Here is a 24,463-nt window from a genome sequence, read left to right as displayed (position 1 = left end):
GTCCAGTGTTTTTGGACACAGCAGAGAATATTCCAGCACAGAGAAAAGACGAGCACTCCACTGACCAGTCCAAGGACGGCCCAGAGTTCTTTGGAACCACAGAAAACACTAAAACCTAGATAATCACATTTTATCTACATTACAGTTGAGCTGGATCATCCATTAGGTTACAATCTTTAAAATACAAAAAATCTTCTTAAAATAAATTTTGTGTGACTCTTGTGCTAAGCAATACAGTTATGCAGAAAGACACCAGCGAATTACTTACCATTAGTCTGGCTCACACTACAATTATTAGCCATCTTGAAATGAATGATTTGTAAAATGCACCTATACAACCTACACTTAAGGTTATGTATTAACAATAAAAATATTTGAAATCCAAGATTAAACCTTAAAAGAAAGCAAGTAGCTAAGGTTGGGTGTAGAGGTTTTGTTGCAGGAAGTAAGCACCATGTTTTTAAATAAGCACAAATCAGCAAAGCAGTTTTGCAGAAAACCACATCCCCTCCAGTGATACGTTTACACCTGAAAGGAAATTTGCTGCATGCAGGCTCAAATTTATGTAAAGCAAGATTATGCACATGATTAGAAAAAAATATATATACTGGCAGTCGGACAAAATAATTTCTCAAACGTTTCCTGTGTGATCAGTGATATACACCAGAAAATGTATTGAAATATAGAAAATAGACACAGCTAAGAGTACAGTATTTTGTTTGCCCTTCTCTAGCTGTAAGAACTCATGTTCCTCTGATATACATTTGCTTATTTTAGTTGATCTGATGGATCAAAAGGAATTACTTCCATGCATTCTATACCATTCTGTTCTTTTTCTTTTCTTATTCACACTTCTCTGATTGCACTGCACTGTAGCAGCAATTTGGCTTTGCAAATATTATTTCTGTAATGTTTATGCTGATTTTCTAGAAATTACTTTAGAATTTTGTTGAGTGGTCCTGCTATACTATTTCATCATGAATGTTTTAACACACATACATGGCACATTCACAAACAGATTTATGTTAAAATCAAACTTTTGAACACATTAGATCACATGTGTACATAATTATCATGTCCAGAATCACAGGAAGTTGAATTTGGGTTGTTCATTGCACAGGCATGGGATTATTAAAAATACTAGCTATCAAGGAAATGGCTATGACTACCTTTAATCTATATACTAGAATACTAGAAGTATGCATATTAACTCTAATACAAAAAAAGTATGCATATTAACTCTGACACAAAGTATTTTGTTGTTCTTGTGGAAGTAATCCTTATTATATAACATTATATATTAGTTTGGATTCTCAGGATACCATTAAGTGTGAAGTCTGATCTGGAATCTGGACATTTAAAACACCCAAACATATATCACAACATCAGGTGCTATTGAATATTTATCCAGTAAAATGTAGCCCAAGAGGGTCTTTAGTCAAAGTCAAAGAAAGCTTTGTCATTCCTTCTCACCATGACATGCTGAATGAGGAACATGATATAATATCTCCAGCAGTCAGTGCTACAATTGCTACAATTGACATGTTGAAGTTCTGTTCTGAAAATATTCTCAGCAGTTTGACTGCCTGTGGGAAGAAACCATTTGTAAGTCTAAAGGACTTGGCCCGGATGCTCTGCAGCCTACGTCCAGATGGGAAACCCAGTAACATGCTGGTCTTCACCACCCAATAATGAGCTGGTCTTCACCACCCCCTGCAGTGATTTCCTGTTTGAGATGGAGCACTATCTGTACCAGGCAACGATGTTGTGATGCAGGAGGTTGTCAGTGGTACTTCTGAAAAAGCACTTGAGGATGGGTGTGTGCATGCAGAATTATTGAAACTGTTCCCAGTCCACAATATGTATGGGGCTTTCATGAATCCCCTTGTCAGTTTGGTCCTAGATGAGCTGTACATTACTTAGTTACCCAATCTAAAAGCAGGGTTCCATGCTCTCAGTAAGAGGAGGATTTGTTCATCCATGGCTTTTGAGGAAAATTTTAAATCTTCGCATGAGTGGTGACTGACGGTATGCATCTATTGATGAAGCCAAAAACAAGAGTTGGTGTAAATTTCATTGTCTGTTTGGGATTTGAGGGTTGCCTGAGAAAACAAATGCATTTCAGTCTGTGTACTGGAACAGGTGCTTCAGTAAAGTGATCCCTCTAGCAGTTTAACAGACTTTACTGAGAGCATGTATAATAGTGGTGGTGTAGGTTCCTTGTGGATGTTATTTAAATAATGACACATGTTTTAATCTTTCTGTCTGGTCTTAATGTGTATGCATAGGTTCCCCTTTTACTTTTGCAGTTTCTGTAAATAGTTTCTTCCCTTTTCCTATTGATAAGGAAATAAGGATGGGTCAAATCCCTGATATTTGGTGGACTCGCAGATTCATTAATATGCAAATTCCAGAGAAAGTCCATATGGCCAAAGGGCTGTCTAATTCTGCCATTCATCTAGACCATAAGGAGGATAATTCACACTTTCTGCAAACTCCCAGAGACTGATAACAATTGGTCCACTGGCAAAGACAGTGGAGTTTGTTCTATAATCTGTATTAAGATAAATTGCATAAAGTCTGTAGGTGTGCAGTCCAGAGAGTTAGACTGGGCAAGTTAAGACAACAAGTCAACACCAAGATAGAGGGCCACCTCGTGGTTAGCAGAAATTATTGCAGTCATAAGTTGAACTCCAAGCAAACTAAGATTCACTAGCTCCATTGATTTGATATTTCATAAAATAAAAGATCTAATGATGATCATCAGTGATGTTTAGTAATCACTGTAAAGTGCTCCAATAAATGCATTTTCTAAATAATTGTGTGCAGCAGTGTAAAAATATTTATACTACTGCAAAAGTATAAAATATTATTGGGAGGTAAAGAGCATGGGCGAGAATGCGGACAAGGTGTTGCATTCAATTCAGCTGCCATCAAATTTGCGAATCATTTAAGTTCTAGGGTACACACTTTCACTGAATTCAGCCACGTTCATCAAACCTATAACAATACAATAAGTATCAGCTCTATGCTTTAAAATATTTTTATAATACAATTATGTTGTATTTATTTTGATTTGTTTCACGAAATGTAAATTGTGCCACATTTATTATTTTGTCATCATGGGACAAAATATAAGCACAAATATTTTCTAATTCTGTCATTAGGAAGATAATATGCTTCATTTTATTACCTAAAGCAAGCTGTATTAAATATATTATTGCAATTATACACAGGATAAGATGTCAAATATCATGTGCCAAACCATTAGAGCCTCACATAGCGCCCAGCCCACTAAATTCATACCAAAAACCAGAACATTCTGAGCTCTTCACAGAGATCATCAGGTAGCCACCTCCCTTTGTCTGTGTTTCGCTGAATTAAGCCCACAACACCCCCAAAAGGCTCAAAAGTGAGGTCTGGTGTTCCAGCCCTACCCCTCTCCAAGCTCATTTTTAAACCAAGTGCACACACCTATAAAATATTTTAATATTATTACAATATAACATATATAAATTATTTTCAGAGTTTAAAAAAATTGGTAGGTACAAAACCAGGCGTTTCAGGAGGTGGTGGGGACATTTCCCCAGCATAAATTACATTTATGGTAATGAGATGAAATGTTCTGAAACATTTGAATGTTTCTTCGTCTTTGTTGCTTTCTTTGTTCTATATTCCCAATTTTTAAGTAAAAAAGACAACCATCTTTTCCATCATCTTACAGCTTGCAAGATATATGTGTATCAGTGACATTTGATGCTTTGAATGTCGTTAGTCACATGATTAGTCACAAGTAACTGTGATGCAAGCACTGTGTCGAATCAGTGTGCTTTTTAGTGAAATGTGCTTCAGTGCTTCTATATCAAACATCTCATTTAGCAGTGACCGGTCCTCCATTTTGGGAAGGATTGATTTGTTGGTGTTGGCTTTATTTGCTATAGCTATTTTAATACGGATAGGTCCATGCATTAGGTGTTTATAACATCAAAGCCATTGTCTACTGTTGAGGGAAAGGCCCATTCACTCTATTACAAGGGGAGTTTTAGTGTTGTGTGTAGTAATCACAATGAGAGAATATAATGCCTTGTTTAAATGAAGAGCAGCTTGCAGTGGACTATTTTAGGTTTTTAGGAATTGAGGTTTCATTCATTTCCCTCTCATGGCAAATTAAAATGTAACATGCCCCCTTGTGTGTGTCGCTGCTTTTCACATGGATTTTAATTAATCAATTATGAAAGCTCAAAGGAGTTAGTATTTTTTGAGGATTTTAAAGAAATTGGGACTGACCCTTAAGATCTTGGAAAGGTGTATGTTAATAAATGAATGTATTCTATATTAGTTTGTTATGGGAATTTGAATTGCTCTGGTCGGAAAGCTCTGGACAGAGTTATGTGTGGCAGAGATGATTATTGGTGCTGCAGATAGATACCATCCAGCAATGGAGAACTTTATTCTGCTGTATTCAGGGAAATGATATATGTTGATTAAATTGAGAATTGCAAGTCTACACAATAGTTTTTTTTAATGAATTTCAAATGCCTTGACATGGTCAGTGGCTTGTTGTGTGTATATGTAGTGAAGTTTAATGTTTGCATTTGTTTCTTTTACTTTTCATGTGTTTATGAGCAAGCGCCACAATTGCAGTGTATATATTTTTAATACTTACAAATGTCAAATAAAGTCAAATCTGAATCTAACTGTGGGGTAAAATATCTATACCTTGGTGTTTTCCCTCACTGGGTATGCCTTGTTTCTGTTTTGGATAGTTTTTGTTTTCTCTGAATTGTTTCGCCTTAAAGGCTTTACATTTATGGCATTCAGATGACACTTTTATCCAAAGGCCATGCTCATGGGCAGTGGCAACTTGCCAGTGGTGGTGCTTGAACTGGCAACCTTCCGATTGTTGAGTACCTTAACCACTGAACTACCAATGCCCATGTGCTTTAAATGATTTATAGATTTCTTCAGGATATTTGGAGCTATGTCACTCTCGGTAGTGGGTGAGCTCCTCCATTTGGTTACATATACTTTCAGTATTTTTGAGAACAGTTCTGCATTAAGGACAAGATAGGAAGTAATGTTCTTAATGTGTTATTGTTTGGTTAAATTGTGCGTGGCTCAATAAGTCATGCTCCTTTTTTGGCTAAATTAGCATTTTAGAAATGTGTTACCCTCCTTGTGTCTGTGTCTGTCTTTAGGTTAACTTAGGCTAACCCATTTTCCCCAGTAGTTTTGGATCTCCTTCTGCTTTTCTTCTTTTTCTACACTATTGAACAAATAGAGGTCACTGTTGCATTGGTCTTCTGGAAGCCACCAGCTCTGGAAGATCCCCAGGGCAGGGCGTGCTGTCAGGTCAAATTCACCTTGATATTTTGTGGGTGAAGCCACCAGGAGGAGCTGAATACAGTGTCACATAAATGGATCCCTGAGGGCTGAGGTTCAGCATTCATGCTGGGTAATAGCTTTTGGACTTTGTAATACATTGGTCACATTTCAGTTTATGATGGAGTGAGTGCCCCCTAGCCAACCAGTAAGGAATTAGCCAGTTTCACTGGCTTCTGATGTTCGGCTGTGAGCTCAGGATGTCCATGGAGTTTGTGCTTGGCTGCTCATCAGATTCAAAAGATAGCAAGCTTGGATTAGGGTACGCTGAGGAGCCACCATCTCCACGTTATGCACCAGTTCGCCAGAAGCCACAAGCGTGATGCTAGCATTCAGCAAAGAAAATGAGCCTACAAACTTTTTTTTTTTTTTTTTTTTTTGTCATATTGTGTGTATGTTTTTGTTCAGTGAGTGAGTTACGTTTTTGGGTGTCTTTCTCCCGTACTTCCTTTTTAAGCGACGTTTATCGACGTATATGAGAAAAGTGCTCTGGAGTTGCAATGAAATTATCCCGCACACGCCATCACCAGGCAGTCCTGCATGACATCAACGTCATTTACGTAGCATTACTGGGCGTTTCCGAAATACGTCTACCCAATCCCGCCTCTATAGTTCTTTTATTAACGTAGACGGTGTTAAAGTTATAGACCGTAGCGCTGCAAAAATGTATAAGTTTTGTTTGAATTTATTTTTGGTGTTTCTTCTTGCATTTCCATGTGGCCTTAATGCTGTCGGTGAGTTACATACATAAACATTCCGTAACTTTAAATCCACTTATCCGAGTTACAGATCCGACTGACGTGGCATAAACATTTTTGGTCTGTGCCTCATTCATTTTACTTTTAAGCGTTTTTAATTTGAAATTAATGTATCTCAGTATAGCGGATGGAAATTTTCATAGCAAATATAAGAGTGGTTAAATGTTGAGATTCTTTGTTTATCGCAAACTGTGGAACATAGGTTTGCTCATTTTATACTAGCGTTAATATATATATATATATATATATATATATATATATATATATATATATATATATATATATATATTGCCGCTAAATTCGGTGATGTGTCCTAGTTTGGTGACCCATTCCAATAAACTTATTTCAATGGGTCACCAAATTTTTAGCCTGTTTGCCTGTCGGGTCTTGGGTTCGAGTCCCTATGAGGCTACAATTTCCATGTTCTTCCTGTGTCTGCATGGGTTTCCTCCCACAGTCCAAAAACTTGGAGGTTAGGTTGACTGGGTTCTCCAAATTGTCTTGTATGAATGCAACCTGTGTGTAAGTATCTATAGATGTGTGTGAATGTGTGCATGTATGTCCAGTGATGGTTAAGTCCCCCAGGGGGTTGTGGTTTCCGATTGAGAGTATGCTGTGTGCAAATTGGTTGCCGTTTCTCATCGGCGTTTGAGTGATTGTAAAAGCTGATGTCTGTAAAGTGGGTTTGCGAAAGGCACTATATAAAAGTAATTAATAATAATAATCCAGTAGCTGTGTTTCATGAACATATTTTAATTGGCACTTTCACAATGTTGGATTCTTATTGCCATTTTATTCAATGTGCCACATTACACTGTGACACTCAACAAATCTTTATTAATCATTGCTTTTATGTGTATAATGGCCCTATGACAAATATAGATGTTGTATGGAGTTACCTTAGACTATCCATTCATTGACTGATTCACTTGAGCAAATTAAAATCTATTTTAATAGACATGTCAATTGCAATAAAAATAGTGGTTTATAAACACTTAAACTACCTTATTTTTTAAAGTGTTTGGGATTCCAAAATTATTTGGATAAACTGGACAAGCTAGGTTATTAAGAAAGTCAGACATTAGTGATGAATAATTCATGGTCTCAAATATGAAATAATTAACCCTACTTTTTAATATCATAGGGACAGTATTTGCAGAGACTGATGCAGAACAAGCATATGCTTCAGAGGATGCTGCAGTAGAAGAGGGAGAAGATGATGAAGATGAGGCACTAGTTGAAGAGACTCAAACAGGAGACAAAGTAAGCAGCATATTGATAAGTTTTTTTTTTTTTTTTTTCTTTTTCTGTTATTGATCTTGTATACATTTGGTGGTGAAAAGTTCAGAATGACCAGGTGACATGCAGCAAAAGAGAGAAAGGAGAAATGGATTAATTTACATGGATAATATGATTCATTCAATACCTATATTTATTTAAATTACCATTTTATTTTATGCAATTGCTTATAACTTGCATTCTTTCCCAAGTATGATGCTGATGATTTGGATAAAAATTCCCAGGACACAGATGTAACATCACATCCTGATGCAGACACAACAATCATCTTTATCACTGGAGAAGGTTGTTAATTGATACATTCCATGATTCTGATCATTTTCAATTGTGATATTATTGGAGTTGTATCTATTTACCTGTTGATGTTTACTTTGTCTTCTGCTTTTATTTTTGAAAGTATGCAAACTTTTATTTTATAGACTTTCCTGCCAATGAAATTGTGAAATTTCTTGTGGGTTTCACAAATAAGGGCAGCCAGGATTTTACAGTGCAGTCTCTGGAGGCTTCCTTCCATTATCCCCAAGACTATCAATTCTTCATCCAAAATGTAAGCATGAATTATCAACAAATAAAATATAGTATTCCTTCCCACTTAAAGGAAATGGAGATCATGTCATTGGTCTTAGCTGTGCCACAGGGGAATTGGCAATATCTAACACTAAGCAAAGAGGGAAAGCACTTGCTAAGAAAAAACTCTAAAAGTCCCACCAGCCCCAAGCAGACATTTCAGACAAGGGCTGTTGTTTTAGGCATAGCACAAATTAGTCACAAAAAAGTTAATATTTTCAACTTTTATTATTTTTCATATCTAACCTTTCTGATTTGTCCTTTTGTGTTATTGTTATCCAGTTCACAGCTTTGCCCCTGGGTACAGTGATAAAGCCTAATAAACAGGCTTCTTTTGAGTATTCCTTCATTCCAGCTCAGCCTATGGCTGGCCGTCCTTTCGGGTTGGTCATTTTATTGAACTACCTTGACAGTGAGGTAAGCTAAAAATGTCACACCTTTTCTATATTTTCCTATTGTGTTAGGAAGTGTATCTGATGGTAACTGCCTTTTTCCCAGGGCGGTGCTTTCCAGAGTGCAGTGTACAACCAGACTGTGACCATCACCGAAGTGGATGAATGCCTGGATGGAGAAACGTAAGTCATATAATTTCTTTGTGTGATGTTATCAGATCTATTTATTTATTTATTTATTTATTTATTTTGGCAGGGGGTGGGGGTGATAGAATTACACTTATTTAGTTTGATAATGTTCTTTGTGTGTGTTCAAGAAATTTTCAAGAACCTACTGAATTTTTTTTTTAGAAATGACTATTAGTCCTCAAACTGTTAACACAATTTGAAAAAGTCATTCATATTGATAACAGAAAACTTTGCTGTCAATTGCAGAATATTCATGTACATTTTCCTCAGTGGATTGTTTGTACTGATGGTCTTTGGAATGTATCAGGTCCTGGAGTCACGAATGGTAGGCATTTTTAAATTTTTGGATTATGATTCTCACTAAAAAATCTACTTCTCTAATGGCTCCATAATAATTCACTCCTAGGGTCTTATTTCTAAGGCCTAAAACTTTACCCTTTGGAAAGGCTAAATGCAAAATTATTTGCTGCTACTTTGCTATTTTAAAATTTTTTTTAATTCAGAATCAGCCTATATATATATATATATATATATATATATATATATATAATTATATATAATTATTTTTTTTAATTTATTTTATTTATTTTATTTTTTTTAAAGAAAAATTGTATAACTGACAAACAAGGCCAACAATATTAAATACACTCTCAAATATGCTATATTTGTTACGCTATTGTTATTTGCAACTTAATTACATGCTTTTAAGTTATTATAGTCACTTACTTTGACTACAGAAGGAATATTGATTCCCGGTTTTTGGCATTTAATCTTTATTGTAGATCTGTTTTATCTCCTATATATTATAGCTGTGCTTGGTATTGTGCTGCAGTTTTCAAACCTTTTTTATTTTTCTGAAATACTGCAGTCATCTTACAGCTTCACCATGTCTCCATTTGAATCATAGGCATGAAGCACAGAATCTTTACTGCATTAAGCAATATCAAAGACCATACCACATGCATGGTGTGTGCTTCATCTGGTAAACGGAGATATTTATAAGTGGTTATTGTCTGCTAGATTCTAGGCTCTTGGTTAAGTGCTAAAGGCCCTAGAACATCTCTACATTTTTTTTGGTTCCAGATCCCAACTGGAATCAAGTAATCAGGGACCATAAAAGGCAGTTTATTTTGTGTTGCACAGCCACACATTCTCCAGCCCTCTCCAGTGCTGTCAATCCCATTGGACAGCTCCTGTTCTCACAATTCTTTTTCATTTGCCAGCAATTTCTATTTTTACACATTTGTCTATACCTTCTGATTATATCTACACAAGTCCCAATGCCCTAAACAAAGTATGCCAGAAGGGACTTTGCCTTTGGGTAGTAAATATTATAGCAAATCATAAATCAGTCACAAAACTAAGGAATTACAAAGTAGGTAATTTTGCAGTTTTTAATTTCTTTTGATAGTGTAAACCAATTGACAGATAGCTTTTCATAATTTTGAACCTATAAGTGCTGATCTATCAACTACTGTGCTCTGGTTTAGAGCTTTTCTCTTGGATATAATGATAATGATTTAGAAACAAGCTTCTTTTAAGTTCTCTCACAACCTCTAGTCAGGTTTTGAGAAAATCAGATTTCTAATTTTAGCTGTTAACTGGTGTATTGAAGAAAAAATAATTTAACTCTGGAAAGGGCATACTTTTCACTTGAAGCTCAGCTCGTCAGGTTGTCTGAGAGCTAGAACCATAGTGAAATGACTGAGTATCTGATTAAGGAGTAATAGGAGCTAGGCTAGATTACACAAAACTGTGATAACTGTGCTGTTTAGTGTCCTCTTGCCTGTTGTTTTTAGAAAAAGCGAGTTCCAATGAAAGTTGAGACAAGCACTGGTGGACTGAATGATGCGGATATTAGCTGGATACCCCCAGAGACCCTCAACATCATGAGTAAGTTCAGACATTACTTTCATATTATACTTTTAGGAAAAATTAATATTATAGTGTGCATGGAAAGTCAAAATATCCTTTAATTTTATATATTATGTTACTTTTTATTTTTATCTTTTACTTCAGTTACTGCTCTGTAAGACTGTAAGAGTGCATGTTTAAATAGATTATACTAACATATATGGATTCATGAAGGTCTGTTTCTTTGTGCCATAAATAAGACTAAATGTCAGTATTTTTTATTTGTGGCTTTGTTTTTGCCACCCTTCCAGTTCCATACAATCATCTCACCTTTGAATATGAGCAATCATTTTAAGGACTTTCTACTGTTAATTTTAATAAAGTGTATAATGCTTTACTTTAATAGATTAATGTTAAATATAGCTTTTGACTCAGCTTGCCTTGTCTTAGACTATGCCATAGAACCATGTTAAGTATGTAGTTTTACAGTTGTATATCATGAATCTTTTGTCTTTCAGAGAAAACATCCCCAAGAGCCTCCCCGAGAAAACGAGTCACAAGATCAGCAGGCAGCACAGACCAGTAACGCTAATACATTTATTGCAAGGAAATCTCATCTTTTATCAGTGTTTGGATGAAGTTAGATTATTGTGGGTAGAACTGGAACTATTTCATTATCATTTCAAGTCACAGAATAATTGGTGGACCAAATGATGACAATATGACCTCATAATTTAGAATGATTTTGAGGTGCTATGTTGTCGTAATATGAAAGCAAAAGAGATTGTGTGATAAATGTTTGTGTGCAGTATTTGTAATTGTAGATTGAAAAACTGTTGAAATGTTAAACACCTCATGAATGCAGCTCTGAAAAACAAACCAAAGTTGTATACTCAAGGGCTGTAAATATTTGGGAAATGTTTTCCTACAGTAAAGTTCAGTGAAATTCTTTGTATACATTCCCACAGTTTTGTTCCAACATTTTTTAAAGTAAATGTCTAATGTTATACTTTCTATTTAACTGTAAAGAAAGGGCATAGGACATCTTAGATACTTCATTTTGCCAACTGTTTAAACAGAAACCTTTTATTTTAAATAAAACATTCTTTTGGTATTTTGACTTGTATTGCCTTATTTATTCTTTTTGAGTGCAGTTAAAAGTAGAAAAAAAAAATCAACATTACACAAAATGACAAATACAATATATGTTATCCTGGCATAATATATGTTAGGTAAGACTGGCAGTTACTCAAAGTGGTAAAAACAAAAAAATATTCAGAGAGACTAGGAAAAGCATTGTAGTTCATTGGTTATGGAATTACATAGGTCAGTGTATCTTGTATTTTTTAGTGGTGAACCTAAAAAATGTATCTGATTCATATATACCTTACAACTTAGTTTGGCCTCAAAGTGATTTAAACAAAACACACTGGGAAAATGTACACTGGAAGTGATTTAAAAAAAACTTAACAAAAGCCTGCAAAATATAAGTTGTAGACTATCTTTTACAATATCTGATCTTAGGATAAGCATTATTGTATTTGCTATCTTCATTGTCTTCTAGACTTATGTTTTTTAAAAAACACGATAACTAACTTATTCTGCTGTTATGTATATTTTAACTCTCGCATTTCATGGCCATTGGCTGGCCATTTCTGTGAGTATTCATATATCATGAAATGAAAATAACCTGCTGTTTATTATTTTCATGATATGTTCATCTACGACAAATACACACTATCTTACATTCAGAAAATGAAAGACTGCTTTTAGAACATTGTAATCTGAGAAGTTGTATTTACATTCATAAAATAACACTGCGTTAAGAACATGAAAATCTGAAATACATTCAAAGAAACTTGTGGCATGATTCATGATTCATTTTTTGTCAAAGAGATTAAGACAGAGAGAGATTTAGCAGTACAACTGAAGACAACAAAAACTATTTGCTTTTAGTAGTAGTAGTAGCATTATTGTTGTTATTGTTGGTTGTTTTTTCATTAGTTGTGTTGCAAATTCCCTCTCAAGTTTGGCCATCCTTTATACCCACAGAGCAGGATTAACTGTGCTCTCTTTGAACTCCAGCCCAAGGATGGCTCTGCCATTGTCAACATTCCAACAATCAATCAATGTTATGGTAAAACCACAGAAAACCTTGTTAGTCATGAGCCCCACAGTTCAATTTGAAAAAGGTCAAATCTAGGTCAAACCTCTAAACAAATCTCTGTATTAACATGATTGAATGTCTGTGTTAATAAAATTAATGCACACCTGAACTTTTAGACTACTCTTTGCTTCTAGAATGCCTCTACTAGAGGATGAATCAATTCCATAACTTATTTCATACAGAACAATAGACTATTTTTATAACAGATCTAACAATAAGTTTCATTCTATATTTGTTTCCTGTACAAACATTATTTTTATTAAAAATCAAAAGTTCTGGGCTATATCTCTATGTACATGATTTTGTCCCCATTAATCATTTTTCTCTATAGATATTTTTCAGTAAAACCAATCTGCATGGAATGCTCAATGATCCCTCAACTTTAAAGATCTACAAATAATCAAAGAATCATACTGATATATTATCAAAGTTATTTATATCAGTAGGTGTTTAGATAAGTTCTTATCACAGTACATATGCATTAATTCCTGTCCATTTTTAGAAGTACATGATACATGAGGAGGTTCTTTCTGGTCTCCTACCCCCTTTGCTTCTCTAAATTATTTAATCTAAAACACACACACAGATACATACATACATACATACACATATATATATATATATATATATATATATATATATATATATATATATATATATATATATATATATATATATATATATATAAAGAGAGAGAGAGAGAAGAAGAAAGAATTAACAAATACAATTACACAAATTGTGTGGCAATGTGTCAAATGTTTACATTTAGGATAACAATACTGATGGCATGGAGGTGGTTTAGGATGGGCACCAAAGGGTGTTGACCTATTACTAGTGGACATTGTCATTGTGCCCTTAACGTCAGGCTGCTCTAGGAGTGGTATTGTATGGCACCCCTCTTCCGTACTCCCACACCTGCAAAGTGACCAGGAATAGAGCAAAGAGAGACGTGAGGTCTTACCATATTGAAATACAGAGCCAAAACCAGACAAATATATTACTAAATATTACTAAATATTAATATAAAAATCAAGGGGTAATTCTCTGCCCATTAAGATATTTTCCACTGAAGCTATTTTCTCCTCTTCTTCTTTAGGTTTTAATGATATTTTGAGATTAGAGCCTTTCCACTAATATAAAACTTATTCTCTTATTATATCTCGAAATGCTATTGGATGTACTGGTATGTCCATGATTCCAATGGTTGCACCATCCAATTTAAGAACAAAATGCCATGCAGTAAATATCTGAACCTTTAGTCTATATGTCCTTTTGGAAAAGTAGCAATCATACACATTGTGCATATTGCAGTCTGTGTTTTGCAAAAATCACCACTTATTTCTACTTACTACTCAGTAATTCTCTCTAGTTAGTACACTCATGAGATTTAGGCAAATTAATACTAGGATTATTTCAAAGAAAGTCCAGTCTCTGTCTATAATCAAGCAAGTAAATTTACATAACGGGCAAGTGTTTTGGAAGTGTTCAGATCCTGCCTTGACATTAGACTGTCCATATTGACATTGGACTGCATCAATTCCCCTCATTTCATTACAGAAGCATATATATCAACACCTATATAAATATTATATGATATATATTATAAATATTTAACAACAATAATTCTTATTAGCACTTAATACATTTTTCTATTTCTTTCTGATTTATTTACTAGGTACTTGGGCTGTTTGCTATGCTATTAGGCTGCTTGCTAGGTTGTTTCTTTACATTTATCATGTTTTATCATGAGCTTTAGAAAACAGCACTTTTTTCAACCTCCTCTAACAAATGATCTCTTATTTGTTTTCTTTATGTCAGATTGACAGAATAAATACTAGTCTGAGGAAGCCAGAGGAGGATACCCCTTTGAGTATTGGTTCCTCTTAAGGTTTCTTTCTCTTGCTCTAGGGAGTTTTTCATTGCCACTGTTGCCCTTGGCATGCGCACTGGGGACTTGGACTCCGACATGTATAAAGCTGCTTTGTAACAATGGCTGTTGTAAATTTGACTTTGACTAAAAGATTTTGTGTGTGTGTCTGTGTGTGTGTGTGTGTGTGTGTGTGTGTGTGTGTGCGCATGTGTAATAAATACTTTTCTTCACTGTTTGTTTTAATAGTAGTTAATTAATTGGGGCATTACAGAATTCATTTAATGTGTGTTGTCAGGTGTAGACTGTGGATTTTGTAAATGTATTATTTTCTTTGCAATACCTTTGAACATGTTTCAGCCAATCAAATATTAAATTGTTCTAATAATATTGCTTATTATTAATATTATTATTATTATTATTATTATTGCTCATTTAAACATTATTTTTGGTGTGAGACTGAAGGCAGTCAAATATACAATATATTTGACCTGATCAGTTTTTGAGTAGCAATGCTTTTCCCATGCTAGTGTTAAGGAAAAATACTTTACACTCATTTTTTAAATTTTGGATTATGAAGGGCTTTGGGAAACACAAAAAATCTCATTCTTTTCGCAAGTCCTTCATTAGTTTGTTAGTTATTGTCTAAGATTTATAATTTTGGGGAAACTCATCCCAGACCAACACTGCCTCAGGCAGTGGGGGTTAACTACCTTGCCCAAGAGCACAGCAGTAGCATCTAATGTCCTGGAACAGACATCTGGTTCACAGAATCGCCAAACAGGAGTACCAAACAATCCGGGGATTTGAACCTGTGAACCTGTGGCATGATTCTCCAACTAACGATAACATTTAAATTAACTATCAATTACAAAATAAGTTGTTTTCTAGACTTTCTAGGCAGTATGTTATTTATATATGTAATGTATTAATCTTACCTGGTAACATTATGACATGGGTCTTTTGGAGCTGGATCGACTAAGACTTGCACAGCTACTGTTGCGGGAGAGGCTGGGACTAGTGGCTCCAGAGGGTGAATTAGTGGGTGAGGTGGAGGTGATGGGGCTGATCTCACTGGGGCAGCCATACTGTAAGAGAATGTCTGCACACACCTGACTCCCAGCACGCCGGGCAAGGGCAAGGGCCGTCTGGCTGAGACTGTCTCTGCACTTCACATCACTACCATACTTTGTAAGAGAGAGAGAAAGGAAGAGAGAGCTTGTGTGAGTATGAGCAAACAAGTAAAAGAGCAAAAAGAATAGCTGATAGCAGCAGGAAACAAATTTGAACTGCAGTTACCAATGTGTCCTTTTGTCCTTCTATTGAAAGCTTAATTTAAAATAGATCAAAGTGTGTTTCCTGAGAGTCTTACCCAAATTAACAATTGTGTCATGACAACATCTCCAAGATAGCAAGCGGCATGGAGGGCGGAGTGTGATTCATGGAGTGCTCCATTGCCATAGCGCATCACATAGGAAGGAGGAGCATTAATCTCTTCCTTACTACTATGTGCCAGTAGGAAGAGTAGTTTGGGAAGGTCCCTGTCTATCACAGCCTTACAGAGGCGTACAGACAGGGAGTCTGAGCCATCATTTAATGCAGAGAGTGGGGCCACAAAGAGTTTCTGCTCGTATTTGGCTCGAATCCATAACTCCCGTTCCTCCCTATGATGAAAGAGATTTTGGTTAAGGTAACATAATGTAGGTTAAACATAAATATACTGCTTAAATATAATTAGCTATTAAAATGTGCATCCCAGCTGAGACACAAGTAAATCTATCTATCTATCTATCTATCTATCTATCTATCTATCTATCTATCTATCTATCTATCTATCTATCTATCTATCTATCTATCTATCTATCTATCTATCTATCTATGTGTCCAAATAATTAAGTGTGAAATCATTTCTGTTTTAGATTTTCCATGTTTTTTCTTACAAACTGACATTAGTTGATATTGCATATTTGAAGCCATATTCCTTATCAGTTGGAAATGTCTTTATATTAAGTCCTCAGAAGTTCAGAATTTGTTTCAAATTTGTTTCAAATTAAATGAGCATAATTTATTTACTGTTTTATTATTCATTTTATTTTACAATCATTTCACTCACCTCATTGTACTTTTATTTGTAGGCATTGTATTTTGTTGTTGTTAGGCCACCTTTGACCAACAGAGGGAGGCAAAGGGTGGGTAATAGGAGCTCCTGCCCTCCTGCACACTTAAGAGCAGTTGATGAGATCCCTAATGCTCAGTTTTTGTTTAGTGTTCACGCAAAACATAAGGCTGGTATTTCAGGTACAAACCTCAAGGACTTTCTATCTCTCTTGCCCCTCTTTCTTCTCTACAGCCTTGAGTTGTGACTTTCCTCACCTTTTCCTTTATTTCAAGTTCCCTTTACCCTCACCAGAATCCATCTGTTCCTGTGGCTTTCCCTGTTTCTTTGTCTTATCATTCTTTACTCTTCCACCTCCTTAGTTGGGAAAGCCAGTTTTTGATCAGTTTCAGTTTTCCATTTACTTTTTCTTTTGTTTGTGCTTCACCTCCATTGTACACTGTTAAATTACTATCTCTACATATCTGAGAATGGAGGTTCAATTCCCACCTTGGGTCTTTTGGTTTAGGTGTTGGAGAAATTCCCCAGACAAGTTCCCAGTAAAGTAATATGTAGAGTCAAAAGGTTCAACAGGAGCCTCTTTATTAATTAAACTCCTCAAGTACCTTAAAGACAATATTACAACCCCACCCCACCCAGTTTAATCATATTTTTTCAGGGACTATAGAAGATCTCCTGCAGTAAACATAGTGGAATTTATGGTGAAACAATCCTGAGCATATAGTTATCCACATGTTTAGAATTTTCTTTGATGGTATAGAGTGAAATGTTAATTGAGTAAAGCTTCAGTTTGAATATCGATGACATGGACCAACTACTATACATTTCTATTACAAAACTTTATTTATTTATTTATTTATTTATTTATTCATTAGTAGTAGTATTACTATTATTAGTAGTAGTAGTATTTAGTCTGACAGAAAACTTACATAAGTATAGGAGAGCAATCATCAGTGTAGACTACCATCCTGCTCTGGCTGTTATTCTGACCGTATACATAGACATGCTGGTCTGGTTATGATCTGGCTTGACAGTGTATATTGGCTTTTGGTTGTTTGACTTTGTTGTATTTGGTATTGGCTCACTGTGACATTGTATGGGTATTATAGACTTAATTTTGAAGTTGTAGCTGTGCAAAACTAATCCTTTTGCACTAATGGAATAACTATTTTACACAGGTGACTTCTGGATTTTGTTTCCACTGGGGTGTCTACAATGCAACTTCTTGATTCACAGCACCTTTTCACTACTGTACACTCCTCTCCTTGTCTAGCACCCTGACATGTTGTCCAGCATATAGGGGAGGCTATAAGCATATCAATCATGATAGTTTTTCTTGCATGTTTTCTATGTGCAGTCTGTTCTCCTGGCTACTCAAAAAGTAGCTATAGGTCTTACGAAGAGCAATTCCAGTGATGATGGTAGCTCAGTATCAATTGGCGTTGCTTGGACACATAGTATTGTTATCTGCAGTTCACCACCACATTTCAGTTTTCTTCTTGACTGACTTAATGTGTCATACATGTCTTTCAATTAATCCATTGCTCTTTGCATAGTGTGGAGAATTAGTCACATTCTTGATTCCCCAAGCAGCACTAAAACTTTTGAATGTCTTGTGTACTGTGGTCCATTGTCAGTCAGGTCTACCAAAAAGAGACATGAACATCTGCATTATATATATGACTGCTTGGCTGGGCACAGGAACATTTCATTGACAGTTGAATCGACAGCTGGGTATTTGTATCATTCTACAATCAGTAGGTATTGCCAACAATCAACTTTGAACAAATCTGATGCTACATGCATTCAGGGTTTGGCAGCCTATTGTATTGTATAGTCAAACTAAAAATGATTTTGTTTCCAGGATAGTACAGCACAGTAGTTGTACCCCTGTTTCTTGATCACCATACACTGGAGTGTTGGTAGGGCAGCATGCAGTGATTTTGTACATATGGTAACATGTGGTTTGTTGCTAGGTATCACAAGAAATGCCTTACATATAGGTGTGTATGGTAACACTAAATCCCATACACAATGGCAATCATTTTGTGTTTGATGTTGCTGTAGCATGACTGGCAGTCTGTCAATGTCTTTGATCCAAACGCAACAGGCTTGCTATCCTGTACCACTACTACACCTAGGACTTTCTTTAATGCATCCACCTTAATAGTCAGCAGTTCTTGTGGGTTGTAGTACTTGAGGCAAGCATCCACTATGATTGTTGCATTCAAATATTCAGAACATTCCTAGTGATCACTGTCCTTTGTCCATGGAGATTCATTCATTTCTATGTCCATGGAAATTCATCCTGCAGTGTTTGGAATGTATGGTGACAAGTAATTTAATATTTCCATGAATCTGTGAAGTTTATCTTTGTTTTGGCGGTTTGGCATATTTTTGATGTCACTGACCTTGGCTGGGTCTTGCTTAATGCCATTTTCTATATAGAGAGTGCCATAGAAGGACAACCTTGTCTGTTTAATTGTGCATTTCCCCATTGATGAGCACAAGACTATTTTCTTCTGCTCTTTCCATCAGGTAGATGAGGTTTTTGTTATGGTTTTGCTCACTCCTTCCATAGATTGATACATCATCAGCTATGCTAACCAAATCATGAAGGCCTTCAAACATCTGGTCCATCCCAGTGTGGATAATCCCTTGAGAGATGTTCAGTCCAAATGGCAAATATTTCTAGCAGGACCTCCTGAATAGGGTGTGAACATAGTCAGAAGTTGCAAAGTTTCATAGAGGTGTAGTGACCAGTGTCTTGTTTTTGCTATACGTTTGCTGAATATTTTTGCCTTTGCAAATATGATACTTCATTTTTGTGCTAAATGCTAGGATGGAGGAGCTCTGTGTGTTCTTCCACCTTTAGAAAAATGTCTTGTTCAACAGGTTTTTGAGAGTTCTCACTGGAGTGAGTTTTTCTTATATGTGAATATTTTCATAGTGGGTCAGTGAATGGGTTTGTGCATTCCCTGAGGCTGTTCCACAGAAGCTACCAATCCTGTCGTTTGACAGAATTTGCATGGTTGCAAATTTGTTTGAATGCTTACAAGCTTTAGCAATTCACCTGTAAGTACACCAACTACAACTGTTCCTGGTATATCCACCACACAGAGTTTTCCATTGATCCAACTGGACTGTTTATACTAGCATAAAGCAACACTAAATCAAGGGATCACATCAACACTATATGTTGTCAGCTTTATATTAGATAATGGTTTGAGGTTTTCCATGGCTAGATGATTTGTCCCATACATTTGTTTGAATGTACACAGTGGGAGCATATTTCCAGAAGACCTAGGGTTGATTTTCAAGCAAAGCATGTACCCCAACCTCCTAAGTGGGTGGCAGTACATACATGCATGTGAAACCTAAATGCCAGTTGAACGTTTTGCATGAAGGAATGGTTTCAGAATCTTAGCCATGTGTTTTCACACTCTGTCAAACATTATAAGAAAGATTTAGTGTTTCGTGAGATATTAAGGGTGCACAAAAAATCTTATGTTTTCCTCTAACCAATAGGTTCATGTAACCATAAGGTAAATATTGCAATGTTTCCTCATAGTGCCAAGCACAGAAAACCTTTCATAAAAATAGAGGAAATTGTAAAGTTTTTTGTTGACATTATTTATAGGAGATGAATGTTCTTGACAGAACTCTAAATACATTGTAGTTTATAAGGACTGGAAGAAGAAAAATATCTGTAAACAATGAATATGTCATCAGTTTTGTCTCAATACCACATTATTATCTGCTGTAGTGAACAAAAATCACGTCAATGATGAAGATATTTTTTCTCAACTTATGTAACTACTAATCATCTTTTAATCATGTTTTTGTGGTTCAATTATTTGGTTTTGTTGATTTTTCATGACAATGCAAGGTTTTTCATAGAAAGCAAGGACACAGGTTCATGCGCTTACATTTCCTTCCTTTTCTAGCCATTACTCACCGTGTGGCATCAGGACAAGGCTTGTGATGACCTTTTGTTCGACTTTCCCAGATGCTGTTGGCCATTTCATTGCCAATGGCCATGAGCACTAGAGTAAGCTCGCAAGGCCAGTCGTCCAGGTCCAGTGAGCGCACACGGGACAAATGAGTCCCCAGGTTCCTGTGGATCCCTGAGCACTCAATACATATCAGTGCTCCAAGGTTTAGACTTGCCCAAGTTGGATCTGTGAAGAGAAGCTGGTGGTGAGATCAATGTGATCCATGCTCTGTGATTAGATTTCCAACTTAACATGGATGTTTTAGTAGTGGTTAATATACTAAATATGGCTGGGTTTTTTAGTTTGCTTGCTAACACACAATTTTTATGATGGGAATCTGTAGTTTCCAATTTTAGCAATGCATGTAAACATGTTTAATGTTCCCACTTAATGATTTAGTTTGATCATTTAGATTGTCACCAGATGACTTTTTCACCTCAAAATCTTTTTCAAAGTTATCTTATGATAATATTAATACAATTGCATACATTATGGCAATTAACTGATATTGAAATTACATAAAAAGTGTTTTTATTAAGACTTCACCAAAAATAGTAGATACACAAACAATTATGAGAGTCTTCTGGTTTTAATAGCACACTGAGAAATGTAGCATGGAAAAAAAAGACAAACGGTTATCTGAAAGCTTGAGGTGAAACTCACTAGGAGCGTCACAGTCCACACAGAAGCTGTTTCCTTTAGCATTACGAATGGCCTGAATTGCAAATGCCTCACTCTGGCTGTTCCTTCTTGCCTGTAGAATACACATAAAAATCAACATACAAGCATACACATCAAACAGCAGATATATTTAAGAGTTTTGTAGTAAATGTTTCTGTGTGTAATAGATAGCATTTTAGATCAGTATGAAATAAAATAGCAATAAATGCCACATATCCATTAGAACTGTAGTGAATAATTTCCTAATTTTAAATTGTTCCATATAGACTGGTACTCTGTTGCACCAGAGTCATTTACATTACAGTAATACATTTAAATACTGAAGTTTAATACTAGACACTATCCTAGCAGATATGAATGTAAGAATATACATAATTTCAACCACCATTATAAATACATCTATAAACTGCTTTATTCATCAAGCAACTGCAATGATGCTTGAAATACTAGGATATAAAATATATTCCATAGGTCACCCTGATCTCCTCCTTGGAAACAAAGGAACCAAGATAAACACAATTTGGATGAAAAGTCAGCAAGCTGTCAGAGCTCTAGAGGGGATATAAAGATTGCAGATAGCACCTAGCCTGAGGATTAGCATAATAGTCAAACTAGAAATGAGTCCCTAGAGTCTGATAAACAAAGGTTAACAGCACTGCTAGCCAAACTGCAGATAAAAAAGCAGCAAACTAAAAAATAAATGTCATCTTAGCCAAAGAACCATCCAGTGCAAAAAACCCAAACCATAAATTCTCCCAGAGAATTTAAATGGGACAAAGAATTATCACATAACACCAGTACTCAGTGTTTCCTGTTTCCTAGTTACATGTTTATCTTATTTTATTACTTAGATGATTAAAGTCAGGATGAGCATAAAATAAGGGTGAGATGATATCTAATATACATATCTAATATTTAAGTACATATCTAATAACAATAACTGTTTCTTGCTGGGCTTTATATGTAGTTATGTTTCTGTTGTATGTATCCAAGATTTCTGGGGATGCAATCTTTATTAGCAAAGTGTTTATGTAAAATATGAAGTGTGTTTATTAACGGAGTATTACTCTATTTCTGGATAGTGGAGAATGTAAATACAAATCCCAAAGAAAGTGGATCATATGAACATTTGAAGTATACCTATGTTAAAAAATTATTCTCATGAAGTATATGCTGTATGTGTATTGAGCAGCATGGACATGAGAGCTTTCAAGTCAAATCAAATCAGAAAATTTGTATAGTACTTTTTATAGCAAACATTTTTTTCATGGCAGGTTTATATAAATATAGATCCAGAATCATAATTCTAAAGTTGTATGTGTTAGATTATGCCTGAAACTAAACTCTGTGAAGGGTAGCTCTACAAGATAGATATTAAGCACTAGATTGACACATTTGTATATAACAAATACAGGCAATATACAAGGTAATTTTCTGCAGACTGAATAAGAAGCCTTATAGATATAAGTATAATAAAAAATGGTCACATGATGGTGAGCGATACTGCATTTGAAGGAGTACAAATATGTTGTGTAATGTTCCACAGCCTCATCAGCTAGTGCTATCTACAATAACCATTAGCCAGCAAAATCTTGAATTTGGTTAAATAATCTCAGACAGTATTTAGCTTTGTAACACTGCACAGATAGTGGCTAGATTATGTCTCTTGCCTTGTTTTTGCTGCTCTCACAGGACTGCAGACTAGCAAGGATCTGGCTCTCGATGGCCTGCACCCAAGCATCACGTTCCTCTGGGCTCTGTGCCTCAAAGTGCCATGTCTGCCCTGTGCTTGAAACGATCTGGAATTCACAGTTCTCATCATCTAAATGGATTGAAATGGAATTAAAGGAGAGAGTTACCATTCGTAGAACAGAGAAAAAACCTACAGTTTTAAAGGAATGGTGACTCATTCATAATTCATGATTTATTCATCCACAAAAATAGTTCTCAAAGAGTATCTGTTTGGCTTTATGCATGTATTTTTATCCTTTTCCCACACGTTTAGCCTATATTATTGATTCAAACAGTAACTGATTGAATCTAAGGAAAAAATATGGTGAATTAAACCCCCCACCCCAAATGAGACAGGGTGATGTGACAGGGATTGTCACTTCAGACAGATGAAATGGGTGCTCTGTCCACAAAGCCACCAGGCTAGCTCTTTGGTACAGTGGACAGGGCACATATTTACCACCTTTTGGACCTGGGTTCAAAACCCAGGTATTGCTGTTGCCTTTGGCCTTTGTCACAAAAATGTTTGGTGTTTCTGTCATTTGCTTCAATATACAGTCATCAATGTTCGATTGCTCCCTCCCGTGATCCCTGTTAATAATTATTGAAGTAACATGAGATAGTCAGAATAATAGAACAGTCTAAAATATGTAATGTTAACTTTTCCATCAGGGTGAAGATTCTGCATATGGATTGAGTGTATAAGATTTTACAAACACCTTCCTCACATCACATTATCTCCTGTTTTGTCCTCAGCTCAGCTCTGCTTGTCAGTGCATTCTGAATATGCAGGCAAATGTATTATTATTTATTGTGATATATGTTTGAGGAACTACTTCTTAACAGCCTTGAAGTAATAAGGACAGGTCACTATCCAAAGAAACAGAAAGAAATGAAAAAAACCTGTTGGTTACTGTACCTTATTCATATTCAGAAATAAGTAATGCATATTTGTAATGTTTTGGAACCAAGGTTGTACTGTTTAGTCAGTTAATTAATTGTAGACCATGTGTCAACAAGTTCACCATAGAGCAATTTTTTATCACCAGATGGAGGTGGTCCACCAATCCATACATACATACGACATTGCAGATTTTGAAAAATAAACACAACTGTGCAATTTTGTTAGGCAAACAGCATGCATCCAAGTATAGTGTTTTGCACACAGATCAGTGATCTAAAGACATTTCCATATTTCATGCATATGGACAAAAAGCACCATGCTGGTAAAATAATAATTTTTTATATATTCAGTGTTTGGGGGCCAAACACTATAGCAGAAAATATAGTGATTAGCAGGTTTTTCAAGTGGTACAGACAGAAATGTAACAGTATACATCCACATATAGCATGCTTAAAATAGTATAAAACCAGTACACAAACATGCATGCACACACACATGCACGTACATGCATGCACACATACACTTGCAAGCAGTTTCACAGTACATATAATTTTTGCTATA

General features: G+C 35.5%; 2 protein-coding genes across 4 annotated transcripts in view; one reads left to right on the top strand and one right to left on the bottom strand.

The window, feature by feature from the left end:
* Positions 1 to 6,046: 6,046 nt before the first annotated feature.
* On the top strand, positions 6,047 to 11,027 carry LOC113572454 (translocon-associated protein subunit alpha-like). Its single transcript, XM_027002044.2, has 9 exons — positions 6,047 to 6,116; positions 7,285 to 7,403; positions 7,631 to 7,724; positions 7,859 to 7,986; positions 8,289 to 8,423; positions 8,505 to 8,581; positions 8,834 to 8,912; positions 10,387 to 10,480; positions 10,960 to 11,027. Exons 1-9 carry the CDS (start codon positions 6,047 to 6,049, stop codon positions 11,025 to 11,027), a joined length of 864 nt encoding a protein of 287 aa, XP_026857845.2.
* Positions 11,028 to 13,321: 2,294 nt separating this feature from the next.
* The window catches only part of LOC113572409 (arf-GAP with GTPase, ANK repeat and PH domain-containing protein 1), a 47,403-nt gene continuing 36,261 nt past the window's right edge, over positions 13,322 to 24,463 (bottom strand). For all 3 annotated transcript variants that reach the window (XM_035520143.1, XM_035520144.1, XM_035520145.1), the window contains 6 exons: positions 22,938 to 23,089; positions 21,250 to 21,340; positions 20,550 to 20,772; positions 15,848 to 16,139; positions 15,414 to 15,662; positions 13,322 to 13,523 (listed from right to left, as the gene is read on the bottom strand). In XM_035520143.1, the coding sequence (XP_035376036.1) occupies positions 15,423 to 15,662; positions 15,848 to 16,139; positions 20,550 to 20,772; positions 21,250 to 21,340; positions 22,938 to 23,089 (998 nt within the window). In that variant the 3' untranslated portion in view covers positions 13,322 to 13,523; positions 15,414 to 15,422. The remainder of the gene's footprint in view (positions 13,524 to 15,413; positions 15,663 to 15,847; positions 16,140 to 20,549; positions 20,773 to 21,249; positions 21,341 to 22,937; positions 23,090 to 24,463) is intronic.

This window comes from Electrophorus electricus, chromosome 20 (assembly GCF_013358815.1).
Source record: "Electrophorus electricus isolate fEleEle1 chromosome 20, fEleEle1.pri, whole genome shotgun sequence".
NCBI classification, from domain to species: Eukaryota; Metazoa; Chordata; class Actinopteri; order Gymnotiformes; family Gymnotidae; genus Electrophorus; species Electrophorus electricus.
Note: the sequence above shows the minus strand (reverse complement) of the source record. Positions and strands in the feature narration are given on the sequence as shown.

Excerpts from the sequence above, each read along its gene's own strand:
- LOC113572454 (XM_027002044.2), top strand. The coding sequence starts at position 6,047 with ATGTATAAGTTTTGTTTGAATTTATTTTTGGTGTTTCTTCTTGCATTT. Across the intron at positions 6,117-7,284 it reads ATGTGGCCTTAATGCTGTCG|GGACAGTATTTGCAGAGACT; the intron begins GTGAGTTACATA and ends TTAATATCATAG. Across the intron at positions 10,481-10,959 it reads AGAGACCCTCAACATCATGA|AGAAAACATCCCCAAGAGCC; the intron begins GTAAGTTCAGAC and ends TTTGTCTTTCAG.